Source organism: Mirounga leonina, unplaced genomic scaffold (assembly GCF_011800145.1).
Source record: "Mirounga leonina isolate KUSES-001 unplaced genomic scaffold, KU_Mleo_1.0 Mir_205, whole genome shotgun sequence".
Classification (NCBI taxonomy): Eukaryota; Metazoa; Chordata; class Mammalia; order Carnivora; family Phocidae; genus Mirounga; species Mirounga leonina.
In genome coordinates this window covers 59,689-86,106 of record NW_023270515.1, presented here as the reverse complement: position 1 = coordinate 86,106, position 26,418 = coordinate 59,689, and the positions used below count along the sequence as shown (strand labels likewise).

The window sequence follows — 26,418 nt, the reverse complement described above, 5'->3', positions numbered from 1 at the left end:
TTCTTGAGATAATGGGGTAGAAAAAAATATGGGTCAGAGAAATTCAGTGCAAATTGAAATTAATAAAATGTTTCCTACTCCCAAGCCTCATTATTGTGTTCCAAATTACTGTGCACTTTCTGGAAAACCTTCTGTTTTCTTGCCCAGACAGCATCCTCAAATTTGACTTCTTACTATATGCACCAGCCTTCTTTATTTCCAACTGTCATGTTCTCGCTCAAAGAACAGAGTCTTGCCACCACTGAGAACATTGCAGTGGATGAGCCAAGATTCCAAAAGAGAAGGTTCCAAAGAGACACGTGTTGCAGGTTTGGAGCTATGGCTGCTATTCTGTTGTGTGTGTGTATGGTTTCTCCAGCAAGGTGCTTCCAGGACAACAGCTGTCCCCAGTGCCTATCTCTGCTGTGTGGCTTTTAAATAGTTGTGTTGTCTGATATGAGGAATTCTTAATTGCAGGAAACAAACTGAGGGTTGCTGGAGTGGGGGGTGGGGTGGGAGGGATGGGGTGACTGGGTGATAGACACTGGGGAGGGTATGTGCTCTGGTAAGCACTGTGAATTGTGCAAGACTGTTGAATCACAGATCTGTACCTCTGAAACAAAGAATACATTATACGTTAAAAAAAAAAAAGAAGATAGCAGGAGGGGAAGAATGAAGAGGGGGAAATCGGAGGGGTAGACGAACCATGAGAGACGATGGACTCTGAAAAACAAACTGAGGGTTCTAGAGGGGAGGGCGGTGGGACGATGGGTTAGCCTGGTGGTGGGTATTGAGGAGGGCACGTTCTGCATGGAGCACTGGGTGTTATGCACAAACAATGAATCATGGAACACTTCATCTAGAACTAATGATGTAATGTATGGGGATTAACATAAGAATAAAAAATAAAAAAATAAAATGATTAAAAAAAAATAAATAAATAATAGTTGTGTTGTTCCATAGTTACACCCAGACTGATGCCTTTAAGGGTTACGTCACCATGTGTTTTCTTTCTTTAAATCCATCAAAGTAAAAGAGCAATGGAACACGAGGGACTTTGGTAAGGGATGAGGTGCCGAAAGGATGTTGTTGAATAGTTACTCTATCCTTAATCAGTGACGAAAATGAAATGATTGCTAGAGCGTTAAGGAAAAAGAAAGAGATGAGACAGGGTCTCATTTCCTTTTCTTTGATTAAAATGGAAGGAAAAATACATTCTTTCAGGCTCTGACAGATAATCCCATCTTCACAAGGTTTTAGGACCTACTCAGCCCCAAATTATTGTAGTTGCTGTCATTGGAAACAGCTTCTGAGCTCTGATCCCTCTCTACAAGAATGCCACTGTGACACCATTACCATTCCAATGAAATAAAAAGAAACTCAGGACTGTAAAATGAGCTTTATTGTATTTGCTATTGTTTCGCAGACTAGATGGATTCCATATATAAATAGGAAAAGGAGGAGATACCTATGCAAACAAGAAATGCCTTGACGAATAGAGGTGCAGGTTTGTAGAACACGAAAGTACATATTTCTTTTTTTTTAATTTTATTTATTTATTCATGAGAGACAGAGAGAGAGGCAGAGGGAGAAGCAGGCTCCCAAGGAGCAGGGAACCCGATGCGGGACTCGATCCCAGGACCCTGAGATCATGACCTGAGCCGAAGGCAGACGCTTAACCATCTGAGCCACCCAGGCGCCCGAAAGTACATATTTCAAGCTGATTGGTCATAGTCTGATTGGGCTTGGTGGTGACATAGTATACGTATTTGTTAGTGTGAGATTTCTAACATCCACCAATAGTAACTCAATATTGAGAAATGCAAGTCATGATTCTGCTTAGGCAAATCCAAGCATAAAACCTGTTCAAAAGTCAGAAAGAAGCAGGGACACTCATCTTGTGGCACAGTATAGCAATCAGAATAGTGCTATATGTAGCAAGAGACTGAGGCGTAATCAAGATTTTGCTATGCACATACTGCCAGGGTTTATAAGTAGTGGGACTGTTAGCTTGTAAAATCTGCATGTTATTTGGAATTTTGATCTCCATAACATTCTTGTGAATTTGATTAAATGGTATTTTGGAGTGGGTCCTTTTGGAATGGAGATGTCTGTTTACCAAAGCATACTTTTTGTAACTTACAATTCCATGACACCCTACAGAAATGATTCTTCCAAAATAGATCCAAGTTGGCTGTTATCCTGCCTTCCTGTCCTGCTTGCTATTTAATACTCTGTCAGTACACAAACACAGCTTCCTCTGGTGATCTGGAAGTTTGTTTTTGTAAAAAGCCCCTGATATAGTCATACTTCCTGTAATGATTTGATTTAATACAACATCCTTAATCTTAAGATTTGATTGCAGATGAAAGAATATAGTTAAATTACAGTGAATGAAAAAAAATCATTCCTTTGAATTCCCCTCCAATCACCTTCTTGGAAGCTTTTTATTTTTTCCATAATATTAAGGACATTTGCAATAATAACAATAACAGTAATGATAAGCTTAGAGTCAACGACTTCTGATTTATTATATTATTATTATTGTTATTGTTGTTATTATTTTAGGGAATAGGTACTCTATAATCAATTGTGGTAGCTTCCTTTTAGTCTAATTTTGAGTGGGTTCTACCTTTACTTGAATATTTTTGAGGGGTGTAATTGGGTATCTTCAAGGGGTGGGAATGCCTGGATACTAGATATGGTTTGGCCTTGAGTGAAGATAAGCCCCCGGTGAAGTGAAGTACACCATCATGAAGTGGGAGCTGCTAAGCAAAAGCTTGGTGATGGACTCTTCGGTTGACTTCTCCATCTTTGGCTTTCATTGGGAATCCACCCTAACCATCGGCCTGATTCTCTCGTGGGGATTGGGAACCAGGATTCCTGTATGCCATGTGGCAGAGGACTTTGAACCCATCATTCTAGGCCTTTCCTTGATAGACAGCTTCGAAGGACACGCCGTTTTGCACTGCACAGAATGTATCAGGGGCCCTCCGGGTTTTCCTGAAATTTACTTTTACTAATGGGGCAAACCAGGGAAATATCCTTCTGGAATACTCCCTTTCTTTACTGCCAGTTGTATGAGACCTGCTGCTTCCAAATGAAGGGACATTTGTTTGTTGCTCTTCTAGAGATGGGCATAGCTTGGGATTAAGTGAGTACTCTCTGCAGGGCTGTCAGATTTAGCAAATAAAAATACGAGACATTAAATTTGAAATAGTTTTCTAATTGGCTGTGCAATTTTGTAAATTTTGGGGGGGAAAATGAATACAGAATATTTATGACATCTTAATAAAGTCCATACAGGATGAAGGACAAAAATCATTAAATATGAGACATATCCTGTAGACACAGCATGCCTGGCATTCTTCACTCTGTTATTATCATTACTATTCAGAGTTATATGGATTTACCTACACATATGACATGTTTGGCTTTTGAACTCCTATGTCAATTATGTCCTTTGACTTCCACAATCAATTATTGTAATTTAATTAGGAATTAACTATCAACTGCAATTACCAGCTGTCTCTTGGTTTTCTATTTCTTATACACCAGCAACATACCAACTGAAAAATAAAAATCCCTGTCCCCAAATTTTGGCCACCTAAATATCCCCAAATTACTAATCTGTGTTAACTCTTTTTAACCCACAGGATAATTTGACTTAATAAAGTATATAACAAAGATGAAGAAGAGCCAGTGAAGCACGTGTTAAATAGAAAGGAAATTGAGCTCAGCAGAACTGACAGAAGATGAAGATGAGATGAACTGGCTGAAGCCTTATTTCTGCCTCCTGTTTCTTTTTCATTAAGTATTTAGCAGAAAACTTCGGGGAAAAAGTTGGACTTAGGCCATCAGTGTTTCTTAAAGGCTAAGAAAATACTGTCCACAGACCCAAGGAGGGGTGAGCAGCCCATTCTGATGAAAGATAAACTGAAGTTCATAGAGGGTTAAATGTAGGTAGTTAATCAATTAGGAGTGAAATTTTAAAATTTAGACATTCAAGTGTGTCCTCCCAGAGGAAGAAAACTAAGTGCATCTTGGACCTATCCAGAGTCAAATGCTGGAATTCAAGTGCACACCACAGAACATGGAAATCGGGACTTGAAATACTAACATTTCATTTAAAAAATACCATCCCAGCAAGCTTTGATAAAACAACCTGCATTCAAAATTACTTGCTTCAAATGTTTAGCAGGCAAAGAAAAGTCTAGCAAGAATGAAAAGCCAAGATTGAGAGACTAGCAGTCTTCACGATGCCACACGGTCAAATGTCTGACCCTTTGACTACAGTGACAAAATACAGAACCAAACCCGAAGGTGAAGATGATCCTTTACTGAGCTACCACTGCGAAAGCTTAGGGCCTTCTTTGCTTTTTGTCTATCTTTCCTTCTTTCTCCAGATGATATGAGTGCTGAGGATCCAAGGAAGAGAGAAAGAATCATACAGGAGTAGAAGTGTCACTTATTTATAGATTTTAATTTACATTTAATTGTATCAAAATCACCATCAATTAAGATAGAAAATTCAATTCAAAGAAAAATGAATCGTTATTTAAAGTCACCTCAAAACCTGGTCCACTTGTTCATGGCATTTTTTCACTTTTAGCCAGTTATTTCACATTTCTGGAGTCTCGTCTGGTGCTGTAATATCCCCCCTCATGAGAAAGGAACCAATGTGCGACTCCACCCCAACTCCAAAGTTGGCTCCTAGGGAGGATCAATGAGTGAATCTTGGCTATGCTGTCTGGGACCATTGACTACCAGGTACCATGCACGTACAATATATTTTCTTACTGAAATAAGACACAGCTTGCGATTACACTGATATACTGCTATTTGCTTTGTGGTTTTTAAAACGGAACATGACATTTTTGAATGGTCTCACTGAGAAGGCCTGATGCGTTGGAAATGTTTCAAAATGCAAAAGCCTTTTTGGGTCAGCAACATTCCATTAGTTTGATTATTTCTTAGTTAGGTGTTGAGCGTGAATCCGTTTCCATCAAAAGACTATCCAGATTTAATCAAATAAGCCTGCCACCTAACCTCTTTTGTTAGTATGTTAACACCAGAGTATTGTGTACAAAGTCATAATAAGTAAGGAAATGCTACTTTCAAACCAGATGCAAGTTTAGAACTATTTACAGAATATTATATTACAGTATGGCTTATTGACTTGTACAAGTATTGGCTTTTAAGATACGGCATATTTGTTTTGTGTATAGTGCAAAAGATCAAATGATCAAGTCCTCCAGATTTGGCTGCAATAGAAATGCTAAATGAATAAACAGAAGATTTCTCCATCTCACACTACATCAGTGTACCAAATACAATGTAAGCATGCAAGATTCCTAATCTTGATCACATTCAAATTAGCACTGATGTAAATCCTGTGTAAAGAATTTAATAGTGCAACAGAAAACCTGTAAACATGCCCATGGCATTATTTTCCTGTTGATTATAGCACAATAGACAATAAAAAACCACATATAATAACTAAAAGAGCTCGTGTCTAACTAAACTAACGTAATTTCTTTAAGAAATTAAAACAATCTGCCATTAAATTATCAACAGAGAGAAAAAAATGCCTGAATAATAAAAGAAAAAGCCTCTTGTGCATTGAAATTGCCCCTTAAACTTCTAGAACTAACTTTACCCCTGTTATTCTTACATCTGTGTTAGGTATTTGGCTCCAGGTCAGAGGTTTCAGCTACATCTTCTCTTCTATGGAAGGACATTTGAAAATGTGGTAGCATAAAGATATGACTACATTTTCTGTAATCCATAGCATCATTTCACTGCTAACCCGAATCCAGATTAATTTCCCCTTTTTCTCTGAGCCCCAGTGTCCCCATTTTTATAGAATAAAACATATGTGAGCGCATTTGTTGACGACTTGCTGTCTTAATTGCAAACATCTTTCAACTTCCACAATTATGCTCGAAAAGCCAGGATGTGCCTGCCTGTGTGTGTGTATGTGGGTTCCTGTATAGAAATGTATAGAATCCTGTATAGAAATGGCTGTGTGTACATGTATGTGGGTTCACGTGTACGCCCATGCAATGCCTACCCACCTACAGTCCCATTCTTCTTGAGTGAATACACAAGTCTGTCCTGGTTTGAATGAAATGAGAATTCACCTTTTGCACATTCAGCCAATCCCCGCCCATGTATATTCTTTGCCTCCCAAAATGTGGCTCCTGGCCCCTAAGTTCTGCCAAGAGCAAACTGTTACCCCATACTACTCGGTTGCATGAGATTTATTTAAATACTAAGGGCATTCTTTACATATCATCAGATTATCAAATTTCAGCCATGCTTCAAGGAGTCATCTGTATATGAATTCATTATCCTCAGGTCTTCTTGTTCCTCATGGCCCCATCCAACCTTGTGGACTTCAACATCTGAGCAAATTTCTGATTTTAATGCGGTGTCATTTTTCTTTTGTGCTAACGATAGTCAACAAGCATGTGCTTAGCATGAGTGAGACAACTGTTACCCTCAAGCAACGTTTTTCAATCTTGGGATATCAGTGGCAGTTCCTTGGCAAACAAGGTATTTTAATAGACAAGGAATGCAGTGGCTGACAAGAATATTGGCCCATAATAATAAGCTGAAGAAAGAAGGACAGGTCTGGAGGTCATGTGGGTTTGGGACCCTGAGGGTGCTGTGGCTTCAGAAAGTTCCCTTGAACACTTTCTTGAGTGGACATTTTTCAGACTTTCATTTGTCTGAAATGACTTGGAGGTCTTGTGAAGTTACAGACTCTGGTTTCTCTAAGTCTGGGTGGGGCCTGAGAGTCTATCTTGCTAATAAGCTCCCAGATGGTGCTGATGCCGGTTTGTGAGCTACATTTTGAATAAAAAAATGGCTAGTACATTCCAACAACAAAAAAATTACTGTGAACAAAAGAGTCAACTCTATTCGTGTATGTTTTCACAACTGTTAACTCCTGATTTGTTCAATTTCACTCTGTACAATTAAATCTGATGAAAACAAGTAAGAATGGGATTATTATTTTTGTGAGTACAGAGTCCCCTTGACTTGCCAGATAGCTTCCAATAAAGATAACATTTTCTCTGCTCGAAAAGAGGGTGTTGTAAAGCAATGGCATAAAGGAATACTGAACCACATTTCAACTCTCGGCCACAACATCTTTGATACTTGTTTTGAATAAATACCTTAAGTTATAGCTGCTATCCTGTCTAGAAATACATTTCCTTTCAACACCAGCATTGCTAAATGTCTGTCCACCCAGCACAACATTATTTCAATTGTCCTACACCACGGTTTTGGAAATATAGCCCCATTTTAGAAAACAGGAATTTTAAGAGTTTGCTTCAGACAAAGCATTTTAAAGAGGAACCTTCTCAAATGTGGAAATGTTTGCTTAGGTGCCAGATCAAAGGAAAGAAAAATGGATTTTGTATGTCTGTATAGTTTTTTAGAATGAATCCACACATTTTCATTTTCACAGTGACCTTTGCATTTGAAGGGAGCTCAGATGTGGAAACAGCTCACAGAGTTAAACCGGGGGTGACCACTGCCATCAGACGTTGCTCTGTTGTAACAAAAGAGTTCTCAGTTCCCTTTCCCTCTGATCCTCCTGCCTGTACTTCTCCTCAAGTTTCTGCTTCTCAGAATCTGCACAGTAAAAGGTGCAATCTGGGCTCTTTCGGATCTGTTCAAACTGACTGAAATCAGCCACATATTTTCCATTTTTTGAGAGAGAAACCACAGGCACAAACTCAAAGCCCCAGTAGATCTCCTCTGGAATATAAGATGTGCGGCTCTGGCAGACTGCACTGGTGGATTCTACGGTGGCATTGAGGAGGACCACGAGTTCAAACTCCTTCTCCTTCAGGTTTTGGGGTGTGAGATCTCTCAGGGGGCTCGTCTCATCCAGTACGTGGTAGAATGTCATGGGCAAAATGAGGAAGGGGCTCTCCGAAGAGGAGTCCACGTGGAATTTGACGGTGGCTTGGTTGAGCAGAATCTGCTCCCCCTCTTTAGTGACGTGGGTCTGGAGGAGTTTACCAGAGAGCTGGCACTGAATCAGGAGGCTCTTCCTCATGTTGGCCACCTGAATCACCAAGCACAACTTCCCGTTCTGCTTGGTGATGACCGCGCAGTGGCTGAACTTGATGGTCTCTGCCCGCTTTTTGGGTCTGGCAATCTTGGCCAGAAAGGTGCCCGTGATGAAGATCTCAATCAAGGTTGTGATGACCAACTGAGCAACCAAGAGGAAAATGGCATGAGGGCATTCCTCCGTGATGGAACGGACTCCATAGCCAATGGTTGTCTGGGATTCCAGGGAAAAGAGAAATGCTCCAGTGAGAGAGTCCACTTTCATGATGCAGGGAGTGTGATTCGAAACATCCTCCCTTGGTTCTAAATCCCCATGAATAAATGCAATGGCATAGTAGATCACTCCAAAAAGGAACCAGGTCATCACAAATGTGGCTGCAAACAGGGTAAGCTTGTATCTCCACTTCATGTCAATGACAGTCGTCCACAAGTCTTGAAGGTAGAGCAGGTATATGCCATCCACTTTGTCAATTCTCACGTTGCTGTGCCCACTCTTGGACATGACTCGGGGTCTGTTGGTTTTGGGTCCAGCTCCTGCAGTGTGCCTCACCCCGGGACCACTGGACATGCTGATGTGAATGGCGTCCATTGTCAGGCTGTTGAAATCACCTAAGGAAATGGCAAAGAAAGACATTCCATTACTGTCACATGTAGTAGAACATCCAGAAAACAGAAATAGGATACCCATGTGAAGTACGTAGGCATGCATATAGACGTATATCAGAAAGGAGAATTTGGAAGGCAAGACTAGTCTACTAGTCTGAAGAAGACAGTAGGGTGGAGTGAGGAGCATGGGCTCTGGAGACAAGCAAACCTGGGCTAAAGGCCAACTGTCCAATTTATTTGCTGTGTGACCTGGGGCAAACTATTTAACTTCTCTGGATCTCAGCTCCCTAATCTATAAAATGGGAATACAACTTACTCCTCAGGTTTTTGTGATGGTTAAATGAGATAATAGCTAGGAAGTGCCAAAACAAAGCCTTATGCTCAAAAAATGATGCCAATCTTCTCACGAAATCACATTCACATGCATCTACCCCACTGAGTATTATGAATATTTATGTATAGTCAACTAGCACAGATTTCCAATTCTACAAAATTTAAACATAATTTGACTGAGCATAGGGTCAGTACTGATATAACTAAAATGGACCATCTATAAGATAGTTTTGATATAGCAATAGATAATATTAATACATATCTTAAAAACTTCGGTAATATTAATAAAACTTTTAAAAACTTACCCTTTTGTGTGGCGTTCTCTGCAACAGAATTCATTCTCCCCCCAATCCAATGAATAATTTAGAATCCATGACCTCTCTTAGTTCTTGATGACATTGGAAAGGACTAACTTATCAACCAACGAACAACAAACACATAGTGAATAATTACGCTTTATTAGTAGTTGGTTGATATGCTGCTTATCAAAATGTCATATTAGGTATGACATTTAGGTATGTCACAAAATTTCTGCTTTACTCCTTTAGAACTGACTAGAACCAACATGGGAATCTCTTGAAAAAAGCTAAAAACAAGTAGGTAGGTATAGGCATCCGACACTGTGGCAGAACAGACCCACTTAGAAGCTGGACTTCCATGCTAAGTCCCAGGGAACATTCCCCTCTGCATCAACAGACAGGAACAAGCTGGGTGTGAGGCCATACAGCATCTTATACTACCTGCCTGGTGACTGAAATCAGTCACCCTACATTCCTTGAAAAAGATAATGTGAGTGATTACAGGGTAACTCTTCCTGGTTCGCATGTTTTTTTGTTTTTCCACCTCATTGGTATTTTAAGGATAAAGGAAAAATCCCTTCTTTCAAAAGGAACTGGATACAGTGGTCTGTGATTCATGCAATAACCTTTGCTGTTAGAGCAGCATTATCTCAATAGAAGTTTTGGAAGCAATCTTCTGGGCAAACCTTTTCAAGGAAACTGAAACCATCCATCAGAGGCTAACACTTGTTGAGGATGCAGGGAGTTGTTGTGCTTTTTAATTTTCCTGTTATATTAAGAGCATGTCATTTACTGAATTGCCCTTGAAAAGATTTTTTTTCTTCTTGGAAAGGAAAGTTACTTTTTCATTTTCATTGCAAAGAAGGACCCTAAGCTACTGAGAATTTATTTTTCTTGTTGAAGCCTATTCCACTTATTTGGAGACCAATTTAGAAGAAAAATATAGGATATAACTGATGAGCATAGGCTTTATCAGCTCCTCAGCAGCATTTCTCAGTAACCAAGAGGAAAGTGACCACCACGAAGGATTGGGAACCAAACGCCATGCCACCATGCCCAAACACCTAGTCAAGCTCAGATCACGAGCACTGCCAAAAACAAATGCAGCTTATGTACAAGTAAACACATGCACTTTAAAAAGAAAGAGAGAGAGAAACTGCTAGAGGAAAGTGCATGCCATTCAATCCACTGAAATAAAAACAGAGGCTTAAGTTTTCCAGTGTGAGTGACATACAAGTGTCCTGCGGGCATGAGCGAAGCTCCAAGTTCAGCTGGCTGCCAGATTCTGGAAAACTTGGCCCTGTTTGCATGAAGGCAATGCCATGAAGCTTCTGTTTTAACCTCTCTTTAAAAGGGGCAATGGGCCAGCCTTTGGGATGAGCTGGATCCTTTCCCTCTTTCTGCTAAAAGCTCTTTTGTTACATTTCTGCACATCTAGTGTTGGAGATTAGGACACCAATAGCCACTCAAGATTGGTGGTCTTAAAGGGGGAACAAGACCTAGAGCCTCGGGGGTGGGGGTCTCGGTTTTAGCATCTCATTGTGGAAAAGAGTGGCTGGTGGACCACACTCAAAGAGTAAACACCTTTTCCCTCCCTCTCAACACCCTGTGCCCTCAGACTGTTTACTACCTGGTCACTCCCTCAGCAGGTCAGAAGGCGTCTTCTTCAAGGCAGGTGGGACGTCCTCGCTCCCCTTCACCCACCTGGCTACCATGGGATTCTGCTTCTGCCTGAAAGAAAGAGGGACGCGTGGAGTTCACAGGTGTTTACAAAGAGACTGACCCAGTGAAACCGACCCTTAACTGTTCCCCCCAGGGCTAGAGCCCTAACATTCACCTTACAATCCCTGATCATCTGGCATGGTGCCCAGAATAGACCAAAGGCTCAAGGAATGTTTTAAGAATTAAATTGAAGCCCCAACGACTGTCCTCCCTATAGAATTCCCACCCTCTGGAGGGAGCTCAATACTAAAACACCCTGGAAAGAGTGGGTTAACTCACCCCCCCTGAGGCCCACTATCAACTGACCAGCAAACAGGGAGGCAGGAAGGGGAAGTGCAGAGGAAGTAAACAGTGAGCATTGGAAGGGAAGAGTCTAGAATATTTTTACCGCCTGTGGAAATGCATTATTACTGTTGAGTCACAGAACATCAGAGCTGAAAATATTGTCAAAGCCGAGGCATCTGACACACATTTTTCAAACAAACAGATAGATCTGGAGGTTGACTGGTCTGCATCACAAAGATGGTTCACGGCAGAAAGAAAAATGTCCAAAGTCTTTAAAAGCTAGAATGGAGTTCTTGTCAGTACACCACAAATGCCTCTTTAGCCTCCAAAGCTTAACATAATCTGTTCTAAATTCAAAAGGCTCTTTCGCCTCCTACTTTTCTGGAGTTCTTCTTCCTAAGATATGTATCTGTAGATCTCTCCACATTTTTGTCTGTCTTACACCCAGGTGTATACATACCCTTCACACTTCCTTTCTGATCCACCAGTTACTGTAAATAGTTACAATAAGTACTCTCTGATCATGCCAATAATCCCCGTTATCAACCTGGATAGCCTCTCGCACACTTGATTCCCCCAGTGTGTTTGCAGTGTTTGGCAAACGATCTCTTATCCATTTGCATCTACATTTATTATCACTGTAATCATCATCTGTGAAGATCCAGCATCTCCTTCTTTGTACCCATCAATCTTACCTATATGCTTTATCATTACCCTTCATCATATGCTCTGAATATACGGTATTGTATTCTGCAGCAGACTTTCTTCGTGAAGTCTACTTCATTGTTTATACACACTCATTTCATATAATTTTATGTCACTACCTTAGATTTTTTTTCTTTAGTGATTCTGCAATCTACCTGGCTTCACTTCTAAAATGTTAAGAAATAAGAGCAGCTTCCAAAAGCTAAGTTGGGAAACAGGATTGAAAGATATTCTCTAAATTCCCCTCTCCTAATCCCACGAATAAGCAATATTCCCTACAAACCATTATCGTTTTCTTTAGTCTCTGGAAATTGTATTTATTTCTCTGGTTTTATTCCAGCCCGTGGGTTGGGATTGTAATCTTAGAACGGTGATATCTTTATTGAGGTGAAGTCCTTGAAACTACTGAATGGAGAGGTCAACATTCCTCTCCTACTTCAAGCCAATAACACACACATGGAATGAAGTCATTTTGCGTATGCTGTGGAGCATTTGTTTTCTGAATATAAAAGAAAGAAAAACATATTTTTGAAGCAGAACTAAAGAGTAAGCACACTGAAAAAGGTATTTAGCTATATGAAGAACTACACATCCAGTCTTGGGGACAAAACAATGAGAATGGAAAAATGAAAGGGAGTTCCCATCATTTCCTCAGAGAGGACAAAATTCTGTCAAAGAAAGAGGGTTTTAGGAGAATGGATGATCAAAGAAATCAGCTGCACTGAGCCGGAACACCCTGTCCTATCTATAAATGACCAGAGAAATCAATCTATAAATGACCAGAAAGCCACTGACCAATTAGAAGAAATATGCATGCAAATAATAAGCATGAATAGAGTCAGAATAGAGTCAGAAGTTGTCCAATGTGGGAAAGATGCAGATAAATAATAACAACGACAATAATAAAGATTCAGATAAGTTATAATCATCATCATCATCATCCTAAATAGTTAACACTACAGCACTGTAATCATTGTTCTCATACCTTCCATACATGAACTTAATTAACCCTCATACCAACTCCATGAAGGAAGTGCCATCATTATCCCCATGAGGAGGAAACAGGCACAAAGAGGTTAAGCAACTCACCCAAGTTCCCAACAGCTGCACAGTGCCCCTGTGAAGCTCCCATGCCTACCCTCTCTGCCCCCTTGACAAAGGTGCTCGAGTTTTAGCTGCATCAGAATCACCTGGAAAGGTCAGAGTTTCTGATATCAGTAGGTTTGGGACGGAGCCCAAGAATTTGCACATCTAACAGCTCACAGATCTAACTACCACACTATGTCATCTAGCTACCACACTATGATATACAGTTCAAATGATATCAATAGCTTTTCCCTTCTTGATGAAGACCCTTATCCCCTCATTTTCCCTGAACATTCTAAAATAACACTGTTGCACACAGGTACTGAAAACGTCTGGTTGTTCGTTTTCAGAAATGTCCTATCTCCACCATCCTCATAGATGAATGCCAACTACCTAGTGGGCCAATGATAAGTACTGATTTTTTAAAGCATTAAAGAATGATTTTTTCCCCCTCCTAGTTAGTACAACAGATTCCTTCTAAAACCTTAGTGCTCTGTTGAGTCAAATTTTGGGAGTTTTCCAATTTGCCCATCATGATAAAAACTTCATTCTGTGTTCCCTGGTGGGCAGAAAAATAACTAACTTTCATCTACAGAAAAATAGCTAATAACAAAATAGGAGGCAGCAGAGTTCCTCAGCCAAAGCTCAAGTGAAGTTATTTCATGTACCTTCAAAGGGGGTGGGGAGGCATGAAATAATGAAATCCAAATCAAACTATAACTTTGGATTTCCAGATGAAAATTGCAATTTGAGGGTATCTGACTTTAAAGCTCTATCAAAACAGTTTCCTGTTTGTAGGAAAAGTTGCTTAAAAAGCTTCCTTGGACATCAAGTATTTCTAACAAAACAGTTTTTGCATGATCTCTTAGCTATGAATCCAAAATACCTGGATTAAATTTCACATTAAGGAACCATGGGTTTAACTAGTAAGTAGAAAAAGAAATGCTCGACAAGAATGTACTTGGGGTTCACTGAACTCAAAAGGTTTAAAAATAATTGAAAATAAAATCAGTGAGGCTTGGCTGTCCTTTCTTTGGATCCTGTGTCTGTGGCCACACAAACACATGTGCTGGGACCTTTGGCTCTGGCCTCATGCCATACTCTTCCCTGCTCTTCAAAGTAGTCTATGACTCGCTTCAGTGGCTGGTCTGACTGTTCTTTATGAAGTCGTCAATTCCATCCATGTCGGCTGAGGACATGGTTGATTTTGTCAAGGTGACCTCAGAAATGGGCATGTCTACCGAAAAAGAAGGTGGACAAAGCTGACTCTCAGCAGATTCCAAAGGGTGCCTCTATGGTTCTTATCTGTCGGGGAAATGACTTTTTCCTTCTGCAAACCCATTTTTCCCATCAGGCCATTGAGGACTGAGGATGGCTGGGAAGAATGACAGCTTCTGGGAAGCTGTCGAATTGGTCCTTCTTGTCCATAAGAATCCTAATGATCTGAAGGGGAAGCACCAGTGGAGATGATGGGAAATTTGCAACTGAGTTTCCTCTATCTTGCTCTGTGTTTTGAGGATAAGAAGTTGGATCCTAACTGACAAAGCTAGGTCATTTTTGGTTGTTATAGCTGATTGTGGCTTCCAGTTATTTGCTGCTCTTCTCTGCTGGGTCCGTCTATAAGGAATCCTTCCTTGGGCCTGTCCCTAGGGATGGGGGTGGAGAATCTGTTTTCATCCTTTTGTGTCAGATGTAGTCACATGACTGTGTTGGCCAATGGGGTGTGAGCTGCAGTGACTCACACCACGCCTGAACAGAGGCATCAGACTCATGGCAGGGTCTCAGGTGGGTCTCAGATGGGCTGTTCCTCCTTCTAGGGAATGGGGAGAGGGGGGCACCTGCAGCCCAGCTACAGCTAAGCCAAAGCTGACTTGCAACACAAGTGACAAAAAACTCTGGTTGCTTAAGCCACTGGATTCTTGGAAGTGATTGTTACTGAGGCAAAATCTAGTGAAAGCCTGACCACAGGGACACTCTTACTACATGTTTTTGTGTCTTAGGATTATATGCCTGACCTAAAAGATACAGTATTTAAAGGAAATATGGAAAGTCTTGAAATATCCTAATGTAAACTCTGAATGTCGGTCTATGACTAAACATAGAATAGAAAAAGAAACCCAAATCTAACAAGATTCAAGTAGGAAGAAAGACTTGCTTGACCTCTAAGGACAACATAGGAAAGGCGAATAAATTCTCGTTAAATTGCGTCTAAATCAACATTTAAGTTTATCTTGACAAGACAACTTTTCAGGGCGATAAAAGGGCCTTAGATGCTATCACTCTAATATTCTGTTGAACAAGAAGCCCTTAGTTAAGGTGATGAGAGCCACACGTTATCATTATATCACTGACAGCTTTCATTTGGGTAGGGGATACTTAAAAGGGAACAGGAACTTTCCAAAGCAACATACAATATGGTATTTAATCCTTCTTTTTACCTTGTGAAGAAAGTATTTTCTCAATTTTCTAAATGAGGAAACGAAGCTTAGAGAGATGAGATAATTCACACATGTTCATAGAGTTAATCCATGGAGGACCTTGTTGGCAAGTCAGATCTATCTGTCTCTATAGCTGAGTTTCTATCTAGCCACTGTGCCCCTTGGTCGTCAAATTCAACTCACAAAGAGATCTCTACTCATGATGAACTTTGATGCAGCATAAGGTAAGTTCCTGCTCACTACATGTTAGTATCCATTGCAGAATAAATAGTTATATTTGATTTATTGTTGATACCATGCCAGACCTTATAGAGGTGCCATATATTAATTTAATTCTCACATCAATTCTGAAAGAGGTACTGCTATTGTTTGAGGATTCCAGGTTAGGAAACTATGATACAGCACAAGGTTTGCTTGAGCCTGTACTCCATGTCTCTCATCTCTAAACCATGGCTTCTCTAACTTCAGCGGCCACCAGAATCACCCAGAGGTCTTGAAACATGGCTCGGTCCCACCCAGAGTTTCTGATTCAGTAGGTCTGGAGGGGAGCCTGAGAATCTGCATTTCTAATGAGTTCCCAGGTGATGCTGACTCTGCTCGTATTGAGACCACACTTTGAGAGCATGATCTGCATTATGCACCACTTAATGAATTATAAAAACACATAGGAAATTCACAAGCACATAAATCATAAATCTCAAAGTTTAGTCTCACTACTTTCAAACAAAGGAATGGGCCCTTTGGTGTAAGAAAGAAGAGAAAGTCAGTGGGTTTAAATATATAAGTACAGTAGATGTCCGGTAGAGTTTTCAATTGCCAGAAGTGTCCTAGGGGATAGAAATTTAAGTACAATATTGTGGGGAAAAATGAGACATTTAGGGGAAAAGGAAAGCAATTGGTTGAAAATTGCCCAAAAGTTTCTTCATTGGATAGTGGGTATCATCCTGGAGTGGATTTCAGGGTTCACTGGCCAAGAACGTCGGAGGCCTAAAGAGTGAACTTGGACTCTATGGCTGAGTGAGCGGGAGCTGAAGGGTCTTAGCTGTCCTTTCTTAAGTTTTCCCCCAAGTGTATGGTGCAGGCATTCCACAAATAAAGGGATTTGTACTCAGATAATTTTGGGAAGATTTGCCTACCAAACATCCAAACAGCTCATGGTCTGCACCCACTGGAGACTGATGCCTCATGACTGTATACTACAGCTTCTGAGAAGTCCTGCTGAACTATCTGGCATTTATGTAACATTTGAGAACACTTTGAAGAGTGCTGATCCAGTCTAAATTCGCACTTCATATCTGGGGGAAAAGAGGATCAAAAAGTTGCGTGACTTGTTCAAGGTCATTGAGCCAGTGGCAGGATTAGGGGAGGAAGCAAGGCTTTGTGCTTCTTAATCCGTTTGACAGGCAGGTATCTGTGTTTGTTCTCACAAAGTATCTTGAGATGAGCTATCCATCTCACTGGATACTGATGACAAAGTAGCATAGAAGTGGGTGAACCCATTCCCCCCAACAATTGCAGCATCAGCACCACCTAGAAGCTCATTTGAAATGCCAATTCTTAAGTTTCCCACTTCAGCTACTGAATCAGAAGCCCTGCAGGTGCTGCCCAAAACCTGTCTTAAAAAGAACCCAACTTCCCAAAGAATTATGTGGCCAGAGTTTGTCAGTGATGGCTTGGTGGGTTGGCGATATCTTTCTTTTGGAAACCAACGACTACTCCTTTAAAGACAAATCCCACATTTTGCATTGCATGTGAGCGTCTGATGATCCAATTTGCCTCTGTGGTCAAATATTTAGCCTTCTCCCTATGTTTCCATTCTATTATTATTGTTTCAAATTCCATAAGTACCAAAAAAATCCTTTTCCGTCTCTAAATGTGGTTTGCATAGTTATACCCTTTCGTCCTCAATGCAGATTCTTTTTAAAATTTTTTTCATTCTGTAGAACATCAACCTTTCTCTACTCGGCAAAAACAAGTTTAAACAGACACAAGGTTCAACAGGAGACTCATTTTCCATTTTCCATGGCAAAGAATCTGAGCACTGGAATAAGGCAGAGGTATCATTTGCAGAATATTTTTGTAAAGACAGTTTAATTTCAAGGCCTTTATTTGTGAAAGAGCTGGCTAACCTAAATAAAACATTATACATCTGTCTGTTGTTACAAGTGACCAACTTCAGCTGAACGTTATTACTTAATAACAGCTAACTTTCCTATAGAGTAAGAATGTGCAGCAGATGAACAGCAAATGGAAATTTCCTTTGGTTTACCACCCTTGATCTCTCCGTGCTCCAACATGTGAAGAACTTGGGTAATAAGCATACTCTCCCCTCTAATCACAGCATGGCTTGGACATGCATTGTTGTGGAATGACTGGTAAAACAGGAAAATTTATGTCTGAGGGGGAAAAAAAAAACCCAAGGCGGATTGTATTGCATTATCCTCCCTAACGACACTGGCCCCGATTTTCTCTTCAGGGAAGAGATTTCTTTGACTAGCTCATGGACTCTCGCTTACTATTCTTGTCTGGATTAGTTCAAATGTAACACAGAGAAGGTGGCTTAACATTGTCCCCTTCAGATTTCAGATAAGGAGAAGAAAAGGCAGAGCATTTGGGTTTGTCTGACCGTAACCTGGAATAAATCGGAACGGAAGGCGTCTGTTTTTGCAGACAGTGCTTGTAGAGAAACAAATATTTTATTTGGTGTATTCTGTTTAATAAAACTCAAACCGAACATAGTTGGAGCATTAAAAGAAGAAGAGAAAAATGGGAAGCAAGCCAGGACATTCTTTTTCTCTAACCTTTATCTCCCTGCTTGAAAAGTTGCTTGAGACTAGAACTCTGTGTTGTTACAGTGTATCATTATATAATTTGCAAAATTTCAAGTTGATTTTCCCATAATTTGCGAAATTTCAGGTTGATTTTCCCGTTAATAAATCTCTCACTCACCAAGACATTGACTCTAACACCTTTAACCCCTCACATCTTGCTTTGCCTCACATTTATAATATTTTTACTCTAATAAAGGCATAGAAATATAGAAAGAGTATCACGTTATAAATATACATACCGATTGCAGCAGGCTGGTTTCTTTTTCCGGCTGCAAGCTGACTACTTTTTCTTCTGCTTAGAATTAATTTGGAATTGTTGGTCTCTGTCAATTGATGATTAATGGCCTTTGGTGTGATTCACCTGGACACAAGAGTGGAATTCTTGTCCTTGGTGATTTCCACACTCATTATTATCATGATTGGAACCTTGTCTCAGACAAAGGAAATTAGGACTTTTGCTTAATTTGGATTATTTAACAATGGGACAAGTGTCAAAAGGTTTTGAAATTCAGTTTCACTCTCGGTCTAAACTTTGACCACATTCTCTGATAGAGAAAGTGGATATCATGGTATCTCAAGGGGACACAGTTTATACCCAAATTCTTGGATCTTTGGTCAGTTTACTTGAAGAACTGGTCATATTTCTGATTTGTCTGCTGGTCCCAAAGTTGAAAACATAGATGCTTATGATCCCTGAGTGATAATAAGAAAATCTCAAACTTCAAAATCCCTTCCCATTCAAAGTCTGAGACCTTTGGCGGTTAACAAGTCTCCATCAGTAAACAGTGTAAGGAGACACTTTCTAGCCATCTATAGTTAATTAGCTGGAGGACTACCAGCCCAATTTCGGTGTTTTTAGGGTTGCTAGGTAAAATATGAGATGTCCAGTCAAAACTGAATTTCAGGTGGACAATAATTTTCCAGTATAACTATGTCCCATGCAATATTTGATATATACTTATGCTAAAAATTATTCGTTTTTATCTAAAATCCATATATATGTACTATATAGATATAGTATAAAGGAGACCTATATATATTTTTAAAGATTTTATTTATTTATTTGTCAGAGAGAGAGCACAAGCAGGGGGAGCGGCAGACAGAGGGAGAAGCAGGCTCCCCGCTGAGCGAGGAGTCCAATGCAGGACTCGATTCCAGGACCCTGGGATTATGACCTGAGCCGAAGGCAGATGCTTAACCGACTGAGCCACCCAGGAGTCCCAAGGAGAACTATATTTGTATTTGCTAAATCTGGCATCCTTAGGGAAGAGCAAATGTATGCTCAAGAGTAGCTCAGAAGGTCAAAAAATTTAAAGACAGGGTTTCATGTACAGATATCATTCTTAGGAGAACAACCATCCAGACTTTCCCAGTACTAGGAACCCTAAAGACAAATGTAATCATTGTGGGATGAGAGTGTGGCCATTTCATGCATGGCTCACCAGAGCGGTCAGAAAGTCTAGCTAGCTAGTCCCATTTTTAATCTTTCAGCTGGGGGGGTGGGTGGGTGGGGCGGTCCTTGACCATTTTTGTGTTGTGGTCCCTTGGGTCGGACTGCCTTCTCAGAATGGTTTTAAATAGATAAAAATAAGCTAAAGAGGATTACAAAAGACACCAGTAATATTAAAATGCACTCATTAAAGCCTTTAAAAAAAACCCAAACTGGGCTTCTCTTTTAAGCATTAATTAATAAGTGCTGGTATTTTGAAGGTGTGCTGAACCGAAACCTTATTTCAAGGTGTCTGAAACAAATGCATTGTGAAGTGGAAAAACATGACTCCTGCTCTGTCCAAGTCATAGTTGCGGCTGGTAGGATTGCAGTGTGTTCCCCGTTCATAGTAAAAAAAAAAAAAAAAAAAGTATAAATTTTAGTTAGAGGTGATTGACAACAAACTGCTCCTCCCTCTGCCCCAGCCTCGGTCATGGGCACCCCTCAGTTCTGCTGCTAATCTCTCCAGGCTCCGTGGATCTGGGTTTAAGCCCTGTTGTGAATGAGGCTCTGAAGTGTAGTGCTTCTGATCCTGTCACAGAAATAAGGCCAACATCTTGAATCCTCCTTGCCTGATTGCCCCATAGACACTCTTAACATTTTTAGCAATCCTTGTTTCTTTTAGAAGAATATCCAGGATCCCTAACAATTAGAACCGCAGTTCATTCTTTTCCAGCAGGACATCACTGCATGGCCCAGCATTGGCAGTGACCATGCCCTGGTGCATGGGGACTGGAACGACAGTACCCCTGGGGAGACAACCCAATACCCCCTACTCGGAAGCGATGGTACAGTTTCTTCTTACGTGGAACCAAAGGAGGAAAAGATAGCTCAGATACACACACAACCCTCTGTCTTCAGAGCCTGCCACATTGCACTTCTCAGAATTGTGAAGCTGGATTTTTACAGCAAATATACTTTCAGTAGCACCCAGCTTTATCTGACCGTGATTTCCTCCTCATTCTTACCAGGAAGAAAGAAAGCTACTCATCTACAGAGTAGTTATCCCCAGGACACTCCCCTTTGTAAATCCTCCAACAGCCCTCACTGCTGACAGGACCAGTCCCGCACACCTCTGCAAAGCTCAAGACTTGATTAAGCCCGGGCTCTCCGCTCCCTCTTTATCTTTGTTCCCTTCCAGATGTAGCCTGGGTGCATACTTGCCTTTTCCCTGTGCACTCAGTGCCCTCCAAGCTCCTTGTCTTGTACACGCCATTCCTTCCTAAAGGTTCTCATTCCCCCTTCGCCGTTAACTCCCATCTGTACTTTAAAAGTCAGGTTGAATATTACCTCCTCTGTACTTAAAAAAAAAAAAAAAGCTACAAGCCTTTCTTCAGAAACATCACAAAGGTTAAGAGTACAGAGTTCTCCTTCTGTTAATAGTAGCTGTGCGACTTTCGACAACTTACCTAACCCCTCTGTGCCTCAGTTTCTCACCTGCAGAATAGGGACAATAAGAACTCCTACACATGATGGGGTGGTGTGAGGTTATAATACATTAAGCACAACAATGCTCTGCCTGCTCCTGCTACTTATTATATAAGAGCTATTATCATTTTGTGTTTGCAAGAACCAAAACATACAAAATATGACTTACCAAAAAGAATTATGTTTAACAACGATAAGAGCAGAGGGTTAATATTTTGGTTATAGAAAGTTCTTGCAAGTTAATAAAAAACCATTGCCCCCAAAACAGCAACCTTTATAAACATACACCTCAAAAAAATTAAAAAGCTGAAAACTCTGAAGACATTTTGACAGTGTTTGTTCGTTCATTTGCACACCAAGAAATTACTGAGCTCCTGTTATGTGCTAAGCCCTGCACCGGGTGTTGGAGATCCAGCAGTGAATAAGATTAGCTTGGTCCTCGCTTTTGTGTAGTTTATAGTAGAGCAGGGAAGGGAGGCATTAAATAAATCATTAGACGAATTTATAAAGGTATTTGTGGGAAGAATTAGGGAGACATTCAAGAATGGATGAGAGAATAGAACATGGGGTGTGTAATATATCCTAGTCTGGGATCCCAGGAAGGCATTAAAGTGGAGACATAAAGAATACGGAGCACTAGACAGGTTAAGGAGGTGGGTTAGGAGTGAGATGGGTGTTCTGGGCAGAGGAATGCATGGCGTTTGCAAAGGCCCCAGGAGTCACGGAGCTATTACTTCTGGGAAGTAGGGAAGGGCACTGAGTAGAGGAGTAGAGCAGGGTCAGGCAGGAGCTTGGAGCAAAGCCACACCATGCAGGGCTTGGGGGGCTCCTTGAGGACCATCAGCCCCATCCTAGGGGAACGAGAAGCATCTCAGGGTTTCAATCAAGGAAGAGAGGATCAGACTTGCTTTTAAAGTCATCATTTCTGGGACACCTGGGTGACTCACTCATTAAGCGTCTGCCTTCGGCTCAGGTCATGATCCCAGGGTCCTGGAAACGAGTCCTGCGTCGGGCTCCCTGCTCAGCGGGAAGCCTGCTTCTCCCTCTCCCACTCCCCCTGCTTGTGTTCCCTCTCTTGCTGTGTCTCTCTCTGTCCAATAAATAAATAAAATCTTAAAAAAATAAAGTCATCATTTCTGACACAACATGCAGAATGAAGTGGCAGGACGCAAGCATAGATGCTGGAAGTCTGGTTAGCTGATGCTTTCAGCAATCCAAGCTGTAAGTCACGATGCCTGGACAGCATCCGTGGACTGAGAGGAGCCAGGGGCTCTGAGTTACCTGTTCCAGATAGTCAATAGACACCTCTAACGGGTGGGGGGGGGGGCAGGTGAGGTCTCAAAAATGGCTCCTGCCCTCCTGGGTGGATGGGATGGGGGTGAGGGGGTTAAAGGGAACACTGATGCAGAGGACACTGGATCTTCCACTGGAATTTAAAAATCATTCATATGTTCTCAGATCCCATGCTGTTCAAACACTTTGATATTATATGTCTGTGGAGCTCACTCTGGCACACAATCTCAATACAGAAGGAGGATCTAGGCCCTCCAGGGGTGGGTCTGAGGGAGCTCTGGGGGATGCAAAGGACAGGTCTAAGATAAGACCTGGGGTCTGGGCTGATGTTCACAAGAGAGAGCTGGGCAGGAGGGCCGCCTTTTTTTTTTTTTTTTTTAAAGATTTTATTTATTTGAGAGAGAGAGAATGAGAGAGAGCGAGTACATGAGAGGGGGAGGGTCAGAGGGAGAAGCAGACTCCCTGCTGAGCAGGGAGCCCGATGTGGGACTCGATCCAGGGACTCCCGGATCATGACCTGAGCCGAAGGCAGTCGCTTAACCAACTGAGCCACCCAGGCGCCCCTGGAGGGCCGCCTTTAATGCTGAAGGCTGCAAATAGAATTTGAAACATGTAAGTGGGTGAGATTCTCCCAGACATAGAGTATGGGAGAAGCAGCCCCAGTCTGAGCCTTGGGCAGCCTAGGAGCCTGGCAGAGTACGAGACCCGGGACCCACGGGTCCAAGGAACACAGCTTTTCACTGGTCAGGTCATCAAAGATTTTTAAGACATGTCAATGGTTCATACTGACAAGCACGCAGAGGCGAATGGCTTCATATATGGCTTTTGAGAGAGTCATTTGCCGTAGCTTTTTCTGGTGCCAATTGACAAAATGCTCAAAGTTTAAAACTATTTATTTATACTGTTTGACCCAGTGACTTTATGTCTAAGAATTAATAAGAAGTGTGCATTGGGATTATGTACAAGAATGCCTTCTACATTAGTTACAATATTGAAACATTCAAATCATACTGCATCGCCAATACGGTAGAAATGATTTTAAATTTATAAAATATTTATAAGCTGATATACTGTGCAGTCTTTAAAAACCATGGCAAAGTGCTAAACGTGTTCAATTAAAAACAGGTATTTGATGAAGCTGGACATACAGTGTATTTGCTCTGTGTTTCCCTTTCTAGGTAAGATTAAACTGAAATGCCTCTAAAATGTTAATAGCAGTTATCTCTTCAAAGGAAAACAAAATTAGGAAGGTTTTTCAACCACACTTTCCATTTTTATGGAGTTAATCTGAAAATTCAATTTCCCTAGTACAGACCATTCCCAAACATTCCAGATTTTACTGTAAATGAGAAGTACTTATTGTACCCTACTGAGAAACTTTCCACACACTGCTGTGGCCAAACCATATGAAATAATTTACTTTCAGAGACGTTTAGATAGTACAACTCCAAGAACCTAGTGTTCAGTAAGTGTTCAGAGTTATTATTTCATGTCAGCTTAAGGCTTCCTTTAATTGAGTGGGTTAGAAGAGTTTGCATTTCACTCAAGAGGCGTGCTGATAAAGCAGGTTTCCCGCCCAATGCCTTCGCTCAGGCAGGTCCCTTTACACCAAATTCCTTTTTTGTACCCTGTGTCTGGCAACCTCCTATTCATCCCTCAAGGCCCAGCTCAAACATCACCCCCTTCAGCTTCCAGGGAGAGTTCCTCTTGCTTCTTCCTTCTGCCTTTTGTAAGTTGTTCCCAACTCACGATAACATTTAAGAGTTGCTATAGTGATGTGTTTGCGACCCCTGTTTCTCCTTAAACCAGGCTCAGTGTTAATTTATCTTTTAACCCTAAAGCCAACACAAGTCCTGCCACATGTAGGCTCTTCGTGTCTGAGGGAAGAACAGGGCAGACAAAGATGCCACGCAAGCGAACTCCCAGCTGTCTGGATTTAGTAACTGATGAAGCTCGTTTAAAGATACGAGAACTGACGTTGTAGGTCGGAGGGGAGGCCAGTCCGAAGCTAGGCACCTCAGAAAAGAGAGGGGTACAAATCCACCACTGACTTGAATCACCGAACTAGAAATGAAGGTTTAGACTTTCCATTTTGAGTCATAGCTCAAAGAATATCCTACAGGATCTGGCCTTGAAGAGAAAATGGGTTTTCTATTTCTCACACTGATGTAATTGACAAGCATGAGCGGCATCAATATATTCAATTTAGCCTAACAAATTACTTCCTATGGTTTCATGTTCCATGAGGTTTCAAGCTCACTGGCTGTCATAGATAGAAGGCTCTAAGATCCCTTTCAGCAATGGCTTTCCGTTTGCTTCCTTAGAACGGGAGTCTCTGACATTTTTTTTTTTTTAAGATTTTATTTATTTATTTGACAGAAAGAGACACAGTGAGAGCAGGATCACAAGCAGGGGGAGTGGGAGAGGAAGGAGCAGGCTTCCCGCGGAGCAGAGAGCCCGATGCGGGGCTCGATCCCAGGACCCCGGGATCATGACCTGAGCCGAAGGCAGCCGCTTAACGACTGAGCCACCCAGGCGCCCCAGGAGTCTCTGACATTTTGTGTCTCAGGAATCCAAGAGCAAGGAAGGAATAGAAGTATTCAAATTGAGTTTTTACTTCCTCCTTTTCAGTGTTTATATGTTGTGTATATTTTAAAATGTACATAATATATTATTACAGGACAAAAAGTGTATGTATCATGCCTTTAGGTCCCAAAATGTCCTTGTGTGTGTGTGTGTGTCCTTGTGTGTGTGTGTGTCTGTGTGTGGAGGGGGGGCTGTACATTTTTCAATCCTTTGCTTTAGACCAGTGCTTATTAAACCTTGATGTGCAGACAGATTCCCTGGGTCTCCTGTTAAAATACAGATTCTGATTCAGAAGTTCTGGGCTGAGGTCCGAGAATTTGCCTTTCTAGCAAGCTCCCCAGCAACGAGGTAGCTACACTTGGGGTTGCACTCAGAATTTTGCAACTACAGTTCCTCATCTGAATGACACAACACAGAACATAGAAAAAGATTTCGGGGACTTTGTTCTTTCCCATGGATGGCCATCACCAGCTGTGGGGGCCAGGAAGGCTGATTTCTCTTACACAACTCTGTTGCGAAAGGAGCTTTACCTATGGGAGAAAGTTCAAGGTCACTAGCTGGCTTCCTTTAAAAAAAGAGAACATTAAAGAGCATCGTAAGCCAGTCCTGTAGTCAGCAATTCTCTTCCTCTGTTGGCTTAAATCTGGAAACCCCCTTTATGAGAAGCATGGCTAGAAACCAACATTTGGACAACTCCTATCATCAAAGATCCCACGGGGCTAATGGTAAGTTGCAGAAAACTAAGTCAGAAGTTTCTGACTAGAAAGAGCTACCTCCATATACCCTCATCCTAATGGGACCCTGGTGTTGAGAGTCAGTGGGTTACAAATGTCCTTTGTCCAAAGGAAGAGGAGAAAAATACATAGAGTGCTCAATGAATACTTGTGAGTTAAAACACCCACACTCGTTATTGACAAACAAAATGATTCTCCTAATTCACAGTGTACCTGGCCATTCACGGTGGTGTGTCCCAGTGCAACTTTCAAAAGACTACTTTGGTCTGATTTGAACCACAAGCTTTAGCTCAATTTCTGAGCCACCTCGTACTCTGCAATAGTGGTTGCAAACCCATTTTCAAATATCTGCATCTTCTCTCCTGTGTGGCTGGTGTCAGGGAAAAGCAACGTGTGATCAAGACGATGCTTCCTCTGAATCTAGGCCCACATCCCACAAACATAATGCAGCCCCAGAGGACTCAGAGTCGAACACCCCAACGCCTGGGAGCATGTGTTCGGGATTAACAAGGA

The 26,418-nt window shown here is 41.3% G+C and overlaps 1 protein-coding gene across 5 annotated transcripts in view; it reads right to left on the bottom strand.

Moving 5' to 3' along the window:
- Positions 1-1,476: 1,476 nt before the first annotated feature.
- KCNJ15 (potassium inwardly rectifying channel subfamily J member 15) overlaps positions 1,477-26,418 on the bottom strand; it is a 76,011-nt gene continuing 51,069 nt past the window's right edge. For 4 of the 5 annotated variants that reach the window (XM_035028855.1, XM_035028860.1, XM_035028857.1 and 1 more), the window contains exons 2-3: positions 10,939-11,039; positions 1,477-8,679 (exon numbers count right to left, since the gene is read on the bottom strand). In XM_035028855.1, the coding sequence (XP_034884746.1) occupies positions 7,532-8,659 (1,128 nt within the window). In that variant the 5' untranslated portion in view covers positions 8,660-8,679; positions 10,939-11,039 and the 3' untranslated portion in view covers positions 1,477-7,531. Of the gene's footprint in view, positions 8,680-10,938; positions 11,040-11,145; positions 12,205-26,418 lie in introns of those variants that run through there. The other variant, XM_035028859.1, reaches the window with a different exon arrangement.